Source organism: Mesoplodon mirus (assembly GCF_964341445.2).
Source record: "Mesoplodon mirus genome assembly, chromosome: 6".
Taxonomy (NCBI): Eukaryota; Metazoa; Chordata; class Mammalia; order Artiodactyla; family Ziphiidae; genus Mesoplodon; species Mesoplodon mirus.
This window is the reverse complement of record NC_138982.1, coordinates 74,946,079-74,963,760: the sequence shown is the minus strand read 5'-3', so window position 1 is coordinate 74,963,760 and position 17,682 is coordinate 74,946,079. Positions and strand designations below refer to the sequence as shown.

At 51.1% G+C, this 17,682-nt stretch overlaps 1 protein-coding gene across 1 annotated transcript in view; it reads right to left on the bottom strand.

Moving 5' to 3' along the window:
• LOC309805988 (death-inducer obliterator 1-like) overlaps nt 1-17,682 on the bottom strand; it is a 43,335-nt gene that overhangs the window by 16,145 nt on the left and 9,508 nt on the right. The window contains 7 exon segments of the mRNA XM_082624355.1: nt 9,285-9,498; nt 10,291-10,503; nt 12,444-12,765; nt 13,426-13,534; nt 13,537-14,262; nt 15,065-15,177; nt 15,696-15,870. Of these exon segments, the coding sequence (XP_082480481.1) occupies nt 9,285-9,498; nt 10,291-10,503; nt 12,444-12,765; nt 13,426-13,534; nt 13,537-14,260 (1,582 nt within the window). The 5' untranslated portion in view covers nt 14,261-14,262; nt 15,065-15,177; nt 15,696-15,870.

The window sequence follows — 17,682 nt, the reverse complement described above, 5'->3', positions numbered from 1 at the left end:
CGCCCAGAACGTCTGGGACCCAGGGCAGAACGGGGTGGGGGGGGGCAGGCAGGTCCAGGGAGCAAGCCAGGAGAACACAGGGACACCACCTAGGGCTACGTCACACAGGACCGACGGAGAAGCCGCCTCTCCAGGCGCAGGCTTTTCTCAAACTACCCACAGCGCAATGAGCCCCCACATGCTAAACAGGAGACTTCGAGATGCTCTAGCAGCCTTCCGATTTTACGCAGGGGTTGAACACCCACCAATGCCAGTCGGCTGCCGGTGCTTCTTGCAACTGTCCTAGTGAAGCAGGGAGAAAATCTGAAGTCCGGGGACAGAGGTGAGACCCTGTCTACAAATACGGCCTGACCCCACAAGAGCCCTCTAGGCGTTCACAGCATATACCCTGCGTGACCATCCTGGTGAAGGGCCGAGCGCTGCCCTCAGGACTGCCTTCCTCCAGCACTGGTCAGGCCAGTTCAGCCACAGGTGTTAAAAGCCCAGGGACCGCAAGATTTTTCCATTGCATAGTACAGGTGAAATTACCTATTTTTAGAAACTTTGCAACAGCGCTACACACATCCAAAACTTAGAACCCTGTCAGAAGTACTTCATTGTCATCAAGCAACAATCCTGACTGCAAATCTCCTATTTTCATCTCACAGAGCACCCCCCCAACCTTATGTCCCCTTGTCCACGGTGTCCCAATCACTGGCCCCACGTGTGCCGGCACCCCCGGGCTATGCTGTCCAGGCTTTCCCAAGACCACCCGCTCCCTACTGAGCAGCACGCTTGTGCTCTACATCCACCCTGCTGGCTGTCACCCACGTCCCGTCAGCAAGTCACAGCTGTCTAACAAAGGAGGAACTGGGGACGTCATAGGAACTCAGAACTACGTTTCTACGTATATTATTCATCAGCTCAAATCCACATTCCTAAGGCGCTACCATACCTTGGTACGTGGAAACTTATCTTTACCAGCTTAGCCTCGGCTAACGGGGTCCACAGCACCTAATATGGGCGGGGGGTGGGGGGAGAGACTGCTAGAGCTTAAGTTAAATGACATGGACAGAGGCCCCTCTTCTTGGGGGAAGGAACGAGAGTGGAGTGGAGCGGGACGCGGTGCCAGCTGTGACTGCCAGCAGGGGATGAAGGAACAAACCCGTCAGGATTAAAATCGAGTCCTAAAACCAGCTCACTCACTGACTTTATACAAACTTTGCTGCGATTATTTTAGTAGCACACTTTTAAGCAACTCTAAAAAGCTGGCCTAAGGGGCTTCCAGAATTCTCAATGAGGCACCCATGATGGGGCCTCAAATAAACCTTATCATGTGACATTTACATTGTTTTAAGTGACAATGTCTGTTGACTTCGAACACATTCACTCCCTAAGATCAACGCTTTTACTGGTCTAACCGGTGTTTTGTCTCATTCAGGGAAAACAGAAGCCAGGAGCTCATTTTTAGGACATTCATAGTGCAGGTGATTTAAGTGACCTGCTATTCAAGAGTGGTAACGGCAAATGAACGTACTCTATTTAAAAAGCAGGGGATGGCTTTCCTTAACCATTGTGCTGCTCTTCTAGAAGATTAGCTGCTTCTGGCTTTTAAAAGTCAACTTTCATTATCCCTCACCTGCGTCTCAGAGCGTATGTATTATTACATAAATAAAAAGTTGGTAAAATGTGGAAACTGGTGGACCCCAACAGGAAGTCAGCTCTATCCCTCTTCTACTTTGAGGAAAAATGCTCAAAACAGAAAACAGGTGCATGTGGTCCCACCGTCAGGTGGATGCGGGTTAGCTGCTGCTGGAATGGCAGTGACACCATGTCGTGCCAAAGCGTCTGACAGCGACAGAAGCATTACTTCTGAGTAGAGCTAAAATCACATCTGCAAATTCTTCATCCAAATTCCCTTTTAACTGTATTATGTGTATACATTCACAGAAGAGCAAGGCGTAACCAACCGACCTCGAAGCGCCAGTTCTAGAACAGGACAGCAGCCCACCCACCCCCGGCAGAGTGGCTCCAGCAGTGGCAGGGCCCCCAGTGCTGCCAGCTCGAGGCAGGGTGACCACCTGCCCACGTGCCGGACAGAGACGGCCTCCTCGGAATGTACACCCAGTCTGGGCCATCCCGGGGGCTGCCGATGGGGAAAAGAGTGGCCCAAGTTCCAGGCCAGGTGCTGTCTCGGGGAGCAGATACAGGAGGAAAGGCTGGCCGGTGGCCAGGCCACCGCCCCAGATGACGTCGTTTCTGCTGCGTCTGGCCATTGGTTTCTACTGGAAACGAGTTGTTTGTGGTGAAGCCCGGCAGGAACCAGGCAGGCCGGTGCGCTCAGGGACCAGCAACAATCTAATTGGCTAACTTCCCAGGAAGCATGAAACTGGGGGCCTTGCCACACGGCAAGGTGGGCCATGCTGCTATGGCATTGCTGGCCACTGGGTGGCACTGGTGGGCCTTCGAGGGGACAGGAGGAAAAGGGAGTGGAAGCTGTGTTACTGGGAGCAGCCAGTGCTGTGCAGCAGCACAAGGAACCGGCGCCTGGCAAGAGCCGAGTCGCACCGCACAGCACAGCATCGCGTGGCTCCCGCCCAGTCACAGCTCAGGGACAGCCGTTGCCGGGGTGGGCCCTCACAGGGACCAGTGAGAAACCCTGAGGGACGGTCACTGCTTTATACCTTTCGTCCTGCCCCAAAGAGGTGCCAAGTTACCCTAAAAATCCCCAGATATGAGGCTTTCAGTCACACTGACACGGTGGGGGGCAGGGGGGGAGACACTACTCAGAATGATTGGCTGTAAATGCCAAAGGAATCGAAGAGCTTCGGATGTGACCAGGTGCCAAGCAAGCCCACGTGGTGCAGGTCGGAGCGTCCCCTCCCCCCCGCCATTCCCACAGGGCCCCAGATCCACCCAGGCTCAGTGGTGAGGCCGAGGCAGCTACCGCCACAAGGCCCGGGTAACGTAACGGGACCAGCCAGGGCTCAGAGGACACAGTGGACCAGCGGCAGGGGTTGGGGGGAGTGGACTCTGCTCACTGTGACATCAGTTCTAATTTCAGCTCAGCCTGACACGTGTACGAAGACGTTTCTCATTACAACTTTGTTTCTTGGCTGTCAAGACTTTAGTGTGAAAAGTCAAGTAGCAAGAGAGAACCATTTTACTTTTGTGCCTTTGCTTAAATAGTTTGCAGTGAATTATTCCTGTAGAAGTTATGCTTACACAGAAACAGAGACAATCCCCACCGAAGACTTGGGAGGCCTGATCTCCATCTCTGGGGCCCTCACGCCAGCTGCCCTCCATCGCTAGGGGTCTGTATGTGGGTCCACAGCCAAACTGCCATGATCTGGGGCTACACAAAGCTTGTCCAGATTGACTTTTTCTTACTGATGTGCAGTATGTGAGCGACTTACACCTCAAGAGAGGTGCACAGAACTGGCCGTAACAAGCTTGCAAAAAACCAAGTACGCCTCCGGAGGCAAATGGACCCTTCCTTCTTTTCAGAGTTTCACAGATTTTGAAAACCAAAACCCAATTCACGCTGGACTGGTAATACATGAAAACAATGGTCACATCATCCTCCAGCACGAACCACGAGAAGGAAACGGGGCCGAGGCTGTGTGTGAGGCAGGCGTTCCGCTCTCCTGTCTACGCCAACTGCACTGGCGGGGACTGGCCGCCAGACCTGACGCTCAGCTGCAAGTAGAGCTGCTGCTTTCCCTCATCTCCAAGACCCGCCAACAGGCACTGTCACCACTTTGACAAGGTTCAACTGTAACTGTTATCTGTGCCTGCGCCATCTGCTACTTCAAGCAACATGATGGGGCCGAGGGCGTGATAAGACTCTGGGGCACAGAGCCCGCGGCACCTGCTGACCCCGGCGGGTTTAGCGGCCGTTACCTTTGTGCTCGTCTTGCTGTCGCCCCCAGGTGCATGGCAACGCCCCGACCTTCGTTGACAGAAATCAAAGTGGAAACCCTTCTTATCGATCTTCCAGGTTTACTTCTTTAACTTTCAGAAGGTAAGACTACGACTATGTGCACGGTGAGGTGCAACACGCAAAAAATCAAAAACATTACTTTACAGCTTCAAGTATACCTGAGACTCCTACACCGTGTGGGAGGGTTTACAGCTGCATCTTCAGAAAGATCCCTTGGGACCCGATGCCACCTAAGGGACTCTGCCGCGGGACCGTCTGTGAACAGTGCCACAGGAGATGCAGAGCCCCAGAGGCCACATGAAGGCCAAAGGGCAGGTGAGGTGAGCAGGACCAATCCTGCTAGAAACTTCTACCCCGACCCCCCGCTAAAGCACAAGAACTAAGGGGGGCAGCCAGGATACATCTGAGGGTCTCTGTCAGAAAAAGTACATGTACATGCAAAACCTTCCCTGCACTAATTTTCTGAACAGTTGGCTATTAAAAAAAAAAAAAACCTGTAAAAAGTAAAACACTTAAAAATACGAGAGAATGCCAATGATCAAGAAAATTCCAGGTATTTGGATAACATTAAAAACAGCTGTCAAGGTAAATCCTTATCAGGACAAGTTTTGGTTCTCTCTCCAAATGGGGGGAGGAAATTGGTGAGATGTACAAGGCTGCTTTGTCCCCACCCACATTTTTTTGCCACTGCAGATCTGGAAGAGACAGAGAAAAACAGCTCGTGTAGCTGATAAAACATGCCTCTCCCACCGTTCCATTCCTACCAAACACCCCTTGGTCCAGGCAGCGCCCCCCATCTATGTCACCATGGGGACCTGTCTTCTCTTACTACCTGTGAAGCGTGCTCCCGGAACTCACACCACCGATCCCTGTGAAACCCGCGCCCCCAGATCCACTTCGCCACAGCACAGGAACCGGACGTGTGGCACACGGAGACCACGGGGCAACGCTTACGTCAGGGCAGGATGCTAACACATCACTGGACCTGGGTGCACAGGTTCTGCCAGGGGTCCCCACTTCAATTCTCAAACCTACATGAAACTGCAGAAATCTGATTTTCTAGTCAAAATTTATTCAGGTCCCCAGAGTTTCAAGTCATCTCGGAGCCATTTAGGGAGCCCCAAACATGGGAACATGTGCCTATGCCTAACACAATTCCACTTCCAAACCCTAAGCAACCAGGGCCACTTTAGAAGAACATCTTCAGCCCTCTTCGTGCCTGTGCCTGGACAGTAACGAGAGGCGATGAAGAGGAAATGAAGAGAAACCATGAGGAGGACTACGAGACACAGGGACCTGGGGGGAAATACAATGGCAACTGTTTCCCTAAGTTACACTGTTTTTGTTTTCAGAAAGTCTGAAAAACAATTTAAAAAACTCATCAGAGAACAAGTGGGTGTTAATCCCATCACTGTGAGGACCTTAGGATCTACTGACTGCGCCACGAGAGAAGCAGGTCAGAGCCTCTGTGTAGCAAGGTCTTGCCCACGATGCTCATGCAAGGCTGCCCTGAACCCACAACCCAAGGCCAGTGCCAATGGCCTGGGAGAAGTGGGGTGGGGGCAGAGCACCTCCAGGGGCCGCACACTGGCTGCCTAAGGATCCACCCAAGCCCTGACCCGAGTCCAGGGCAACATGGGAAACGGCCCCTCCGAAGAGCGGTCCCGGCATCACCTGCACCCAGAAACATATCACGCTCTGCAGCCAGGGAGGCGGGTGGGGGCGTGGTGGGGATGCAGGGCTCTGCTGAGTGTGTGCGGGGGGCCCCCTCCCATTGTGCCTGTGTGTGGGGACCCGCGGAAGGTCCACAGCCACTGCCACTGTCAAGTAATGGTTTGGGGAAGAGGCAGAGGCACAGCTGCTGCTCACCGAGGCTCAAGTCCGGTGTTTACCTTCGACCTTTTACACTCCTCCCAATCATCGTTTGGGAAGATGACATTTCTGGGATAACAGAAAATGATCAGAAGCAACTAGCTCAACAGCATGTCCCTTACGCAGGCTACAAGCTGTGGCTATCCATCCACGTACTTCTGAGACGTAAATGTGCTACAGTCATCAAGACAGTGTGGTACTGGCACAAAAACAGAAAGATAGATCAATGGAACAGGATAGAAAGCCCAGAGATAAACCCACGCACATATGGTCACCTTATCTTTGATAAAGGAGGCAGGAATGTACAGTGGAGAAAGGACAGCCTCTTCAGTAAGTGGTGCTGGGAAAACTGGACAGGTCCATGTAAAAGTATGAGATTAGATCACTCCCTAACACCATACACAAAAATAAGCTCAAAATGGCCTAAAGACAGAAATGTAAGGCCAGAAACTATCAAACTCTTAGAGGAAAACATAGGTAGAACACTCTATGACATAAATCACAGCAAGATCCTTTTGGACCCACCTCCTACAGAAATGGAAATAAAAACAAAAATAAACACATGGGACCTAATGAAACTTCAAAGCTTTTGCACAGTAAAGGAAACCATAAACAAGACCAAAAGACAACCCTCAGAATGGGAGAAAATATTTGCAAATGAAGCAACTGACAAAGGATTCATCTCCAAAATTTATAAGCAGCTTATGCAGCTCAATAGCAAAAAAAAAAACAAACAACCCAATCCAAAAATGGGCAGAAGACCTAAATAGACATTTCTCCAAAGAAGATATACAGACTGACAAGAAACACATGAAAGAATGCTCAACATCATTAATCATTAGAGACATGCACATCAAAACTACAATGAGATATCATCTCACACCAGTCAGAATGGCCATCATCCAAAAACCTAGAAACAATACATGCTGGAGAGGGTGTGGAGAAAAGGGAACACTCTTGCACTGATGGTGGGAATGTGAATTGGTAGAGCCACTATGGAGAACGGTATGGAGGTTCCTTAAAAAACTACAAATAGAACTACCAGATGACCCAGCAATTCCACTACTGGGCATATACCCTGAGAAAATCATAATTCAAAAGGAGTCACGTACGAAAATGTTCATTGCAGCTCTATTTACAATAGCCCGGAGATGGAAACAACCTAAGTGTCCATCATCCAATGAATGGATAAAGAAGATGCGGCACATATATACAATGGAATACTACTCGGCCATAAAAAGAAACGAAATTGAGCTATTTGTCATGAGGTGGATGGACCTAGAGTCTGTCATACAGAGTGACGTAAGTCAGAAGGAGAAAGACAAATACCGTATGCTAACACATAGATATGGAATTTAAGAAAAGAAAACGTCATGAAGAACCTAGGGGTACAACAGGAATAAAGACACAGACCTACTTGAGAATGGACTTGAGGATATGGGGAGGGGGAAGGGTAAGCTGTGACAAGGCGAGAGAGAGGCATGGACACATATACACTACCAAACGTAAGGTAGATAGCTACTGGGAAGCAGCCACATAGCAAAGGGAGATCAGCTCGGTGCTCTGTGACCACCTAGAGGGGAGGGATAGGGAGGGTGGGAGGGAGGGAGACGCAAGAGGGAAGGGATATGGGAACAGACGTATATGTATAACTGATTCGCTTTGTTATAAAGCAGAAACTAATTTAAAAAAATGCGCTGGGAAGGTGGTCAGTGAGGAGGTGATGTGCAGAGGAGCGGGGTGGGGCAGAGGGAAGAGAAACCCGGCCTGTGAGCAGAGCCACCACCTCCTTGAGGCCGGGCTCCCCGCCCCTCCACCCCAATCTTCCCTCAAAAACCGGGAAGTCAGAACTGGGGATAAGTAAGCACCCACCCCTCCCCCAAACCCCGCCAGCTTTCCTTTCTCACTGTGCGCCCTACATCTGACTCCACACTCCGAGCCTGGGGGCAGTCTCCCGATTCTGGTCGACAGAGATGGAAATCAACTGAATTGAAATCAATCACCCAGGGTTTTGTGGCTACACCTCAGTTTCCCTTTCATTCTGTCACGTGCCTATAACCGACTGAGAACATTCAGCCCAGGATTCCAACATGACGGCTCCCCACCCATTCACAGCTGGGCGATGTTTATATTTAGGTCCACTCGTAACCCCTGTAGAGGCGCTACGGTGTAGAGGTGCTATAACTTGATGGATGTTTGCGACACGTTGTTAGCATGAAGTTCTTGGTTCAAACAACCTGAGGTGTACTGAGACTCATTTTAATACAGCAACTGGTTAATTCTATATTTAACCACTCACTCCAAAAATCCAAAAATAAATACACAAATAAATCTGTATATAGACATATACACACACAGTATTGCTTGGCAGTTTACTTGCAACTCCATTTCTTAGGTCTTGGGTCATTTACATTCTCAAAATGCATCTAGTTATGCAGTCTTCTAACCACACTACATCCACGAGGCCTTCCCTCAGGCCACTGGCCTAAACAGCCGGCTGAGAGGAGGAAGCAGCACGTGGCCATAATCCTGGAATTTAGGGCCATTTAACCTCTTGTGCTTTTAAAACAAGTTGCAAGAGTATAAAAGATAGCATAAATAAAAACACAAAATGACCTTAATCATAGAAAAATAATAGGAAGATGTGCCCCAGAGCAATTTAAATTTCTAAAATTTAATTTTGGAGAATGAGCTGAGAAAAAGAAGAAAGAGAAAAGATTCAAGCTGCATGATCTCATCTGGGATTGCAAAGGTCTGTCTGAACTTGAAGCCTGGGTGGCATGACCCAGCAGTGCACGCCAAGACTCCTGGTCTGGGTGCTTCTCAGAGTGGAGAGACATTGTGCTCACTTACTTTCAAGCACGGGAAGCAGGGTAAACAGCCTTCAAGACTGGCATGTGTGTTTATGTTGTGTGTAGTATGTGAATTAGACATAAAAAAAATTCCGGTTCGGTCAAGAATAATATAACTCCTGCAAATCATGCTTCAGTTGAAAATCAGCTACTGTGCTGATAGTAATAGGCTCCCACAATATGCAAAGAAGTGAGGGTCACGTGTGCTGGGAGCAGACTGTGTGGAAAGGCCCCCGCGTGGAGAGCCCACGGCGGTGACGGCGCAGTGGTGAACACCTGGATGACGGCGGACCCTGAGTGCCGGGCAGCGCGCCCCCTTGTCAGATTCTGCTGAAGATACTACACATACTTACCAGAGCCTGGTAATAAAGAAAAGCGATTAAAGACATCAGTCGTCGGAGGTGAGACATTCAGCAACGGGGCTGGTACAGCTTTTTGGAAACACGGACAGGAAGTCCCGACAGACTAAGGATGGGCACGCGGGGCTCAGGAGGCCTCCTGGACTTGGGCAAGGGCTTTGATCTCTGCAGGTGCAGCAGAAAACACGGCTAGAACTCCTAGCTCTGGACAGGCCCGAGTGCACGGCCGTCCAGAAAGACCGGGAAGGGTCCAGAGCTCCCCCCCAGGGTGATACATACATTTATACAACAGTGGCGGCCAGGGGGCGGCAGTCTTTTCTGGCTTTACTGCATTGTAATTGTGGTCGCTGGCCCACGACGGCGTGCTGCTCTCACAGGGCGGCTCCTTAGCGAGGACCTCACTCCTTGGAGGCACTACCGCCACCTTCCTCGCTGTGTTCTCCTTCTTGTCTGGAGCCGGTCTCTTGTGCACAGAAGAGATTTTAATGCCTGCCTGGATAATCAGTAAAGCAACAATCATGAACGAGGTCAGAAATTAACCTTTGCGCATTGCACTCTGCAGTGAGGGTCACGACTCAATCAGCTCCTGGACCATCCTAAGCCCAATGCACTGCATCTGCTCAGCAGAGGGCTTGGCTACTCCCCCACATCCAGCAGGCCCGCATCAACATCCGAACGATGAGAAGGTCCCTGACACAACAACCCGTCAACCTAGCATCCTGATGAGGCGCTAGGCCGCCAGGATATCCGAGGGGCCGTGGAGTGAGGCAGTGAAGCAAGGCGGAGAGCACGGCAGACCGGGGCCCCGTGTGAGAATGCGCCCAAGCAGCACTGACAGGCAGGAGCTGCAGACACAACAGCACGTGGAGAAAGGACAGGCGTACAAAGAACATCTCTGTACCCCACCAGACACTCAGTGCGGTGCCCCCAGAACCCACTGGCCACCCCGCTGCCTGCGCGTCAACTCCCCGCACAGACTCCAGCAGGGACCACTCTCCTCCCAGCGGGGCTGGCGTGTGGGTGGAGAGCTATTCCACGCAGCAGCCGGTTCCCACGTTTCTATCAGTTAATCCCTCGGCAGGAGGCGGAGAAGGAAAACATGAGAACACGTGCCTATTTGTCATTTTGACGAGAACACTGGTGGGCAAGGCGGAGGGCAGTGTGAAGGTGCCTGCATCCCGTCCGGGCCTGTGTGCCCTGCACTCTCCAAATCAACCCAACGAGCCTGTAACCTCCAGACGCTCTTGGTTTGAACTACACAAATGGTTGGTTTCAGTCAACTTACTTGAACGCTCCATTTCTGAAGAATGATTTTTTCTGGCTTTGTCTTGGGTTTCTCTTTAGGTTTTGGTTTCTCCTCTTTCCCTGCACTCAGGAAGCGCATGGTGGCCGTGGCGTGTTTCCGGATACACTCGCTGCTGCAGTAGACAGAGTCGGGCTGCGCCACGCTCGAGCACCCGGGGCCAATGCATCTGGTGGCACCAGGCACCTCTAGGACCTGCAGGATCAGATGTGGCTTCAGTGTACTCACCCACTAGGTGGGTATGGCACTTTGTAACATAACTATTTATGATACCAAGATGACTGCTTTTAATCATGTATGAAAAAATTATGAATAAAAACGTACCTTTGTTTATTCAAAACACACAAATCTACCTCCCCTGAGGAAGGCCCTCGGGTTCTTACCTGCCCTTCAGCCATGCAAGAAGGGCGGAACCCTAAGCGGACCCGGCGCTCATGCTGCACACTTCTGAACACAATGGGGTTTCACACCACAAGTAGGTTCCCTTATCGGGCAAATGGGCAGGGATTTTACCAACGAATTAAGATCCCAAGTGAGAGGATTCTGAGTTAGTCCAAAGGGTCCAACTTCATCAACTGAAAACCCTTCAAAGAGGAACTGAGCCTCCAGAAGATAGAGGATTCCACTGCTGCCTCTGCTGAGAGGGCGCCCATGCCTAGGCTCGGCGGGCAAGGTTGGGAGACGACACCCAGGACACCCAGTTAAACGTGGCTCTCAGAAACAACAGATCACTTTTTGCTATTATCAGGCCACAAAAATTGCCCGGGATATATTTTTCATGCTAAACCAAGTCAGAGCTTTTGGAAGTGGATCTTTCCCCAGCCGAGCCTCTGATACCTCAGGCCCCACAGACACCTGGAGGGCAGGGCAGTCTTGTAAGACCCAGAGCAGAGGGGGCCCAGCTAAGCCAGGCCTGGAGTTCGGAGCTAATAAATGTGTGTTGTTTAAGCTGCTAAACAAGTCTGTGGTTGCCTGCCGTGCAGTAGGAGCCTGGTTCACTACAAGGGCTGAACACAGCTGTCCATGATCACTAGAGCATGTTCTGATGGTCGAGACTAATACATACATGAACATACCCCTCCAATGTACTGGAGCAAAATCTTAAATCTCAAATTATGCACTTAATTGTTTTTCCTCCACAGAATCCAAGTTTTACTCAGAGAAATACTTAAGTTTCTGGGTAGTCTCAAACACATCAGCAATCACAGGACGTTTCCTACTGACTTCCATTTCCATTCATTCTCTTCCTTACCAGTTCTCATCATACTTCCACTCGATGCCTCCTCATACGCCCATGACAGGTAAAATTTAAACGGTCCAGCCCTCGAGGCTACCTCAGTGCAAGGGGGAGACGGCGGGAAGCTAGGACACGGCCACCGCAAGGTCGTCTGCATGCCCAACACTGGCTAGAGCACGGGCTGTGGGGGCGGCATGGGCCCCCAATTCAAGGAAGGCCTGGGGTGAAAACATGCTCTGAGTAGGATGATCATGAGTGCCTCAGACAGCTCTCAAGATGCACGGAATCCATGACAAAGAATCACAGCCCTTGGGCAAAGGACATGAGTGAACAGAGCTGGGAAAGGAGAAAATAGAGCTGCACAAGCACTGGTGAGTGGGAGAACACCATAACAGAGGGCGTGCCAGCCGCAGCTGTCTTGTCAGCCTGGGGACCCGTGCGGTCACCAACACTAGCCTTGGCATCTTGCTGCGAGGAAGGGACAAGACCACTGGTTCTCTCAAGGCGCTGACGGGTAATATAGGTGCACACGTGCCCCTGTGACTCAAAAATAATTTTGTTTGTTCACATATGTACTTCAAACTCCGGATCCATTCATGAGAAAACTTAAGGGAAGACTTACAAAAGTGAGTCCACTTATGGAAAATGTTAAGTCAGTAATAACAGCATAGGAGATAGATATGATTAACAAACATAGAGAAAGAATAGACAGGCGTGCCAGCCTTAAGCAGGTGCATGGACCTGGGAGCTCGCAGAGCCCAGCCCCGCACCCAATGCCACTCCTGGGAAAAGCTAACTTATCTCAGGAGACAAAAGCTTCTGTCTTGATGTTTCTGCCAACGACAGCTGAGGGCTCCACAGTCACCTCTACCGCTGACCTTGGGAGACAGTTACTTACGGGCTGGAATATCTTGAGTTTTTTCTTGCAACTTGCGTTTGCAGCTTTCTCAATTCTAACCTTAATTCCTTGGTCTTCACTCGATTTCTGCTCCACGGTTCCTATACTTGTACAGTACATGCCGTCGGCATCTGCAGGTCTCGACCTCGAGTCCTGCGTGCCTGTGGTCTCGGAGCTGGGCTCGTCCTGCACTTGCAGGATGGTGCAGTTTGGGCAGATGTAATCCTGCCCGTTCCTTTCCAAGAGCCTCCCTCGAGCCTCAGAAATGCCCACACAGTCGCCATGAAACCATTCTTCACATTGGTCACAGCGAATCATAAACCTGGAATGATAAAATAAGGAATGGAGATTATTATTAGTATTACGAATGGAAAGTGAGAGACCAACTCAATTTTAAACACAAGTCAAATTTCAACATTCTATTATGAAAAAACAAAAATATTACAGACACGTGGACAGAACAGAATAAAGAGCATCCACGTGCCCTTCTCAATTTTACTAACATTCAATCAAATTTGCTTCATCTTTTCTTTGAGGGGAGCACCCTGCCCTGGACACCACAGTTCTTGTCCACAGGAGGGCAGCCATGCCTTTACCCGCCCCCTCCCTGAGCTGCCCCAATGTCCACACCACAGCCCAATCTCTGCCGGTCTGGAGCAGGGTCACCTAGCGAGCTCTCTGGGACAGCAGATCCCCTCTAGTCCAGGCCGCCCAGTCCGTGGCTGGTGGGACCGAGGCAGCCAATGTCCCACGCCAGCCCCCACCTTGGTGGAGGGTGTGGCTCTTGGCAGTGCCCACCCATGACATATTTGTTTGTTTTTTGACAATCACTTGCTCGTCTTTCCCAAGAGAACAAGTCCCTCATTCAGGCCACCCTGGGACTCTCTAAACCAAGACGAATGGAAATCACTCTCTGGCACTTTCCACAGCTTGGACTGCCCCCTGGAAGCCTGGGCAGCCACACCATCCTGCTACAACCCACCTGTTGTTGTGAGGCTGGCGGCACAGGCAGTACAGGGCATTGGGGTCGTACACCTCACATGCGGGCTTGTGTCGGACTGCGTCTCCGGGTTCCTCTGCATTCACCCCGCGGCCACCCTCCCTTCCAGCTGGCTGTCTCTGTCCATTTTCGCCGCCTGGGACGCAGCCCCCAGGTCGGCCTCCGGCTCCTGCGGGACGGGCCGCGAACCCTCCATCGCATCGCCTGCCTCAGCATCCACGGTCTCCACCAGGTCCTCCTCCTGATGCTTCTTCCTCAGGCGGTTCTGGATGCCCTTTGGGGGCCTGTCGGTGGGCTCCTGCCCGCGCTTTCTCCGCAGGCCATTCTGGAGTTCTTTCAAAGTCAAACCGTCACTGTGGCTATTGGAGGTGTCAATCTCGTCGCCACGCCCTCTGGCCTTTGCCGAGGAGGCCGTTCGTTCCTTAGCACCCGTGCAGCCAGACCTGGGACCGCTATTCCCGTCCGAGGTGCTCTCCATGCTCCCCTCGGAGGCGCTCTCCGCTTCTGTCACTGGACAGGACGCCGGCTCCCCTGAGGCCTCTAGGGACACGGAGGTGCCCCTCCGGCCCTGGCGCCGGACCGTGGTCGGGAACTCCTCCACCCGCTCCGTACGCTTCGGCTGCCTTCCGCTGCGACGCAGCGACGGGCTCTGCTGCTGCCGGGGCAGCGGCTCCAGGGCATCCACCTCCGCATCCCCGGCGCCCTCGCGCTTGCCGATGGTGCTCCTCCGGAACCTCCACGTCTTCCTGAACACTTTGCTGGTGGGCTTGATGGCCTTGGGCGCGTCCTCACCACTCGGGTCATCCTCCTCGTCCATACCTAACAGGGAAATGCAACCAAACCACGCCAGGCGTCAGCCAGGGCCGCGGTCCAGGCCCAGGACCGGCACCCACCAGCCACGAGAGTGCACCAGAAGGGGCACCACCCACACGGAGGAAACCCAGACACAGTGAATCGCAAGAATTCTCCACCTACAAAAACCGAAGGCTTTTCCTAAAGTGCGCGGAGAGGATTCAAGGTGATCTCTGAAGAAAAGTGTAACAGTTACGGAGCTAATGTTCAGCAGAAACACACAGCTAACAAACCAAATCTGTGCATCTGTCAACTGCTGAGGACGAGGATTTGGACAAGAGGTAGCGGGGAAAGAGGAAGCGAGCAGCAGTGCTGCCAGGACAGGACAGGGTGGCGGGTGCCTCGGCCTCGCCCGCACAGAGACGCGGGGCCCACCTGGCTCTGCCCGCAGAGCTCGGTGGACAGAACGCCGTGCTGGCTCTGGGCCTAGTGCTTGGAAGCCCCGAGCTGCGTGTGAGACGTCTGACCACGTTGCTGGAGGGATCACGTGGAGATGGGGGATTCGGACCCTGAACACCCACACCCAGCCCCCGCTGAGCCCTGCCCAGATTCCCGAGCCACGACTGTGTTGACACAAGATGGGCCCATCCAGCTCTGCACGCAGGGTCTGCAGCAGCAGACGATCAGGACACTGAGAAAATTCTGACCCACGCAGCACCGGTGGTATTTATTTCTTCTCTCCTCTTTCTAACAGACTGTTTAAACGGTCGTGTTTGTGAAAACTTCACTCCTGTTTAAAATGAAAAAGCCTGAAAAAGACAGTATAGACCTTGGGAAGTTTTTCCCAAGCTGCGCGGGCTTCAATTACATTTAAATGCTAACGATGACTCAGGTTTTATGCCATGAGCCATCCCAGGGGAAGGACTAGTACAGAATGGAAACCTTCAAACAGAAAATACACAAAATTAAAAATCACACGAAACTGAACTCGCTTTTTAGTTCCCACTAAGTATGGTCACCTCCCATTTCCATGTCCAGGCCTGCAACTCCCCCAACCTGGGCCTGGGCCCACACTCTCCCAGGCCACTTGGAAGCTTGCAGGAGTAGCTGTGACATCAGCACCTGTGCCACCAAGGACCACGCCACTGTCCTGGTCACCCAAGTCTTTCTGCAGGAAGGACTCTCCTCTACAAAACACAGTTCTCACCAGAGACAACATACAACGTCATCGTAAATGCACTAAAGAAACCACCCATGTAAAAATAAAGTAGTACTCCGAATCAGATTCTTAACACACAATTAGACACTCTTCAAGAAATCTTGGGCTAAAGCTTAAACCACTGCAAACAAATACTAATGTCACATCAGTTTCTTTACATATAATGCCGCTTTTGAAATAGAAAACATGACATTAAAACTTAAAATTGTGTTGCTGGCGTTTAACACTATTGCCACGTTACCTGCCCCACACGGAAGCTTGGGCGCTTCTTCCGACTTCCCAGAAACAATGAAAACCTGGCCGATGCAACTGTGGGGTCCAAGGGAAGCGCCAAGCCCCGAAACCCTGCTGCTGCCGGTCACTATTCACAGATTACAATGCAGATTATCTCGAGACAGTCACCACGGAGTAAGCTCCTAAAAGAAGACAACAAAACCGCTTAAAGATTTAAAGCAACTATAACTAAAATCATGTTTAAGAAAAAAAAGGCATGAAGCTTTCCAAACAATCTCTTATTTGAATGTACATTACATGACCCACAAAGACACTGGGCGAGTCGACAAACAATATCCACAAAACAAAGTCCCCTGCTTCCTTAAGGACTTTTAAAGAAGGGAAGATACTTTGACTACACTCTGAAAGCAGGGGGCCGGAAAGGCCTCCGCTTGCGCACTGGTGGGGAGGAAGCTGGTGGGCAGAGGGCAGAGGCCTCAGTGGGAAGGAGGGTTTCAAAACTGATCATTGGTACCAGCTGCTTTCCAATTACAATCGTACTTTTAAGACGGACCCAGGTCAGTAAAAACCCAGAGACAGAGAGAAAGGAACAAAACATGAAAAGATGAACAAAAAAATTACACATGAAAGTCATTATTTAGAAATTCTTTTCTTTTTAAATCTATTTATTTAAGTTTTGGCTGTGTTGGTCTCTGTTGCTGTGCGTGGGTTTTCTCTAGTTGCAGTGAGCGGGGGCTACTCTTCATTGTGGTGCATGGGCTTCTCATTGCAGTAGCTGCTCTTGTTGTGGAGCACGGGCTCTAGGCACATGGCTTCAGTAGTTGTGGTACGCGGGCTCAGTAGTTGTGGCTCGTGGGCTCAACTGATCAAGGCAAAAGTTAAAATAGAAAAATTGTGTCATGTTCCTAACACAACTTAAAATGTGGGTCCACACACAACGGCAGGTCACCAAAAGGTGCTCACACCGTACTAGTAACAACTTTTCCACAGAGGAAAAAGAACGGTGGGTGGGCATCCCTGAAACTGGGAAAAAGAAAACCTGGAGGCGAACATGATGCACTGAGATAGTTTTATATCTTTACATTTCTAAGTGCAAATGTCCTCTCAGCTGGAAACAGCTCCACTTCCTAAGCAGACCTACAAATACCAACACGAAACCTTAGGTTGCCCCAGGCCACCCAAGGGCAGGAAGCAGCCCACCACCTCCCAGGCAGCTCTCCAACGTTTTGCTGTCAAGGTCCCTTTATACCCCTAAAAACTGAGGACCCCAAAGAGCGGTTGCTCATGTGGGATATGTATGTCCAAAATTAATCCTGAGAAAGGCTTTCAGAATTGTGGATGTTCCCTGATACCACATCAAACCTCGACGGGCCGCAGTGCCGTGAAAACCACTTGTGACACGAATCTGCAACCACAGCCATGAATGCTCCGCACCTTCCTGCGTCGTAACGCACTCTGAAAACATCTTTTGCCTATGTGCACGGTGGCCAGTTGGACACATGCAGAGTCCACACGCTGGCACATTTCATTAGACGACGTGAGACGCATCTCTTAATGTGAGCGCCCATCTCCTGAAATGTCTTTCATTACTGGGAAGCCATCAAGCTCAGGGTGGCAGATAAAAGCTTTTCCAAATGCTAATTTTCCTTTAACACCGGAATTTTGTCATCAGTAACAAATATAGTCAGCTGATTTCCTCGAGTCTCACACTGTGCATCTTCGAGGTAACGCCTGACACACACCACCTGAAAAATGCAGTCCATCGGCACTGCTCTGCGGCCCCTGGCTGCGGGCGCCTCTGGCCCCTCAGGGGCACTACCGGGAACCTCTGTGCCAGCAGTGCAAACGCCGACCCGGCAGGGCTGGCTCACGAGGCCGACTGTGACCCTGGACAGGGCTTCTGAGCTCTTCGCCTCCAAAGGGTTTCAAAACACCCCATTTCCGGTAGCTCAAGAACATTCTGGATACACGCCAAGCACTCACACTCCAGTGTC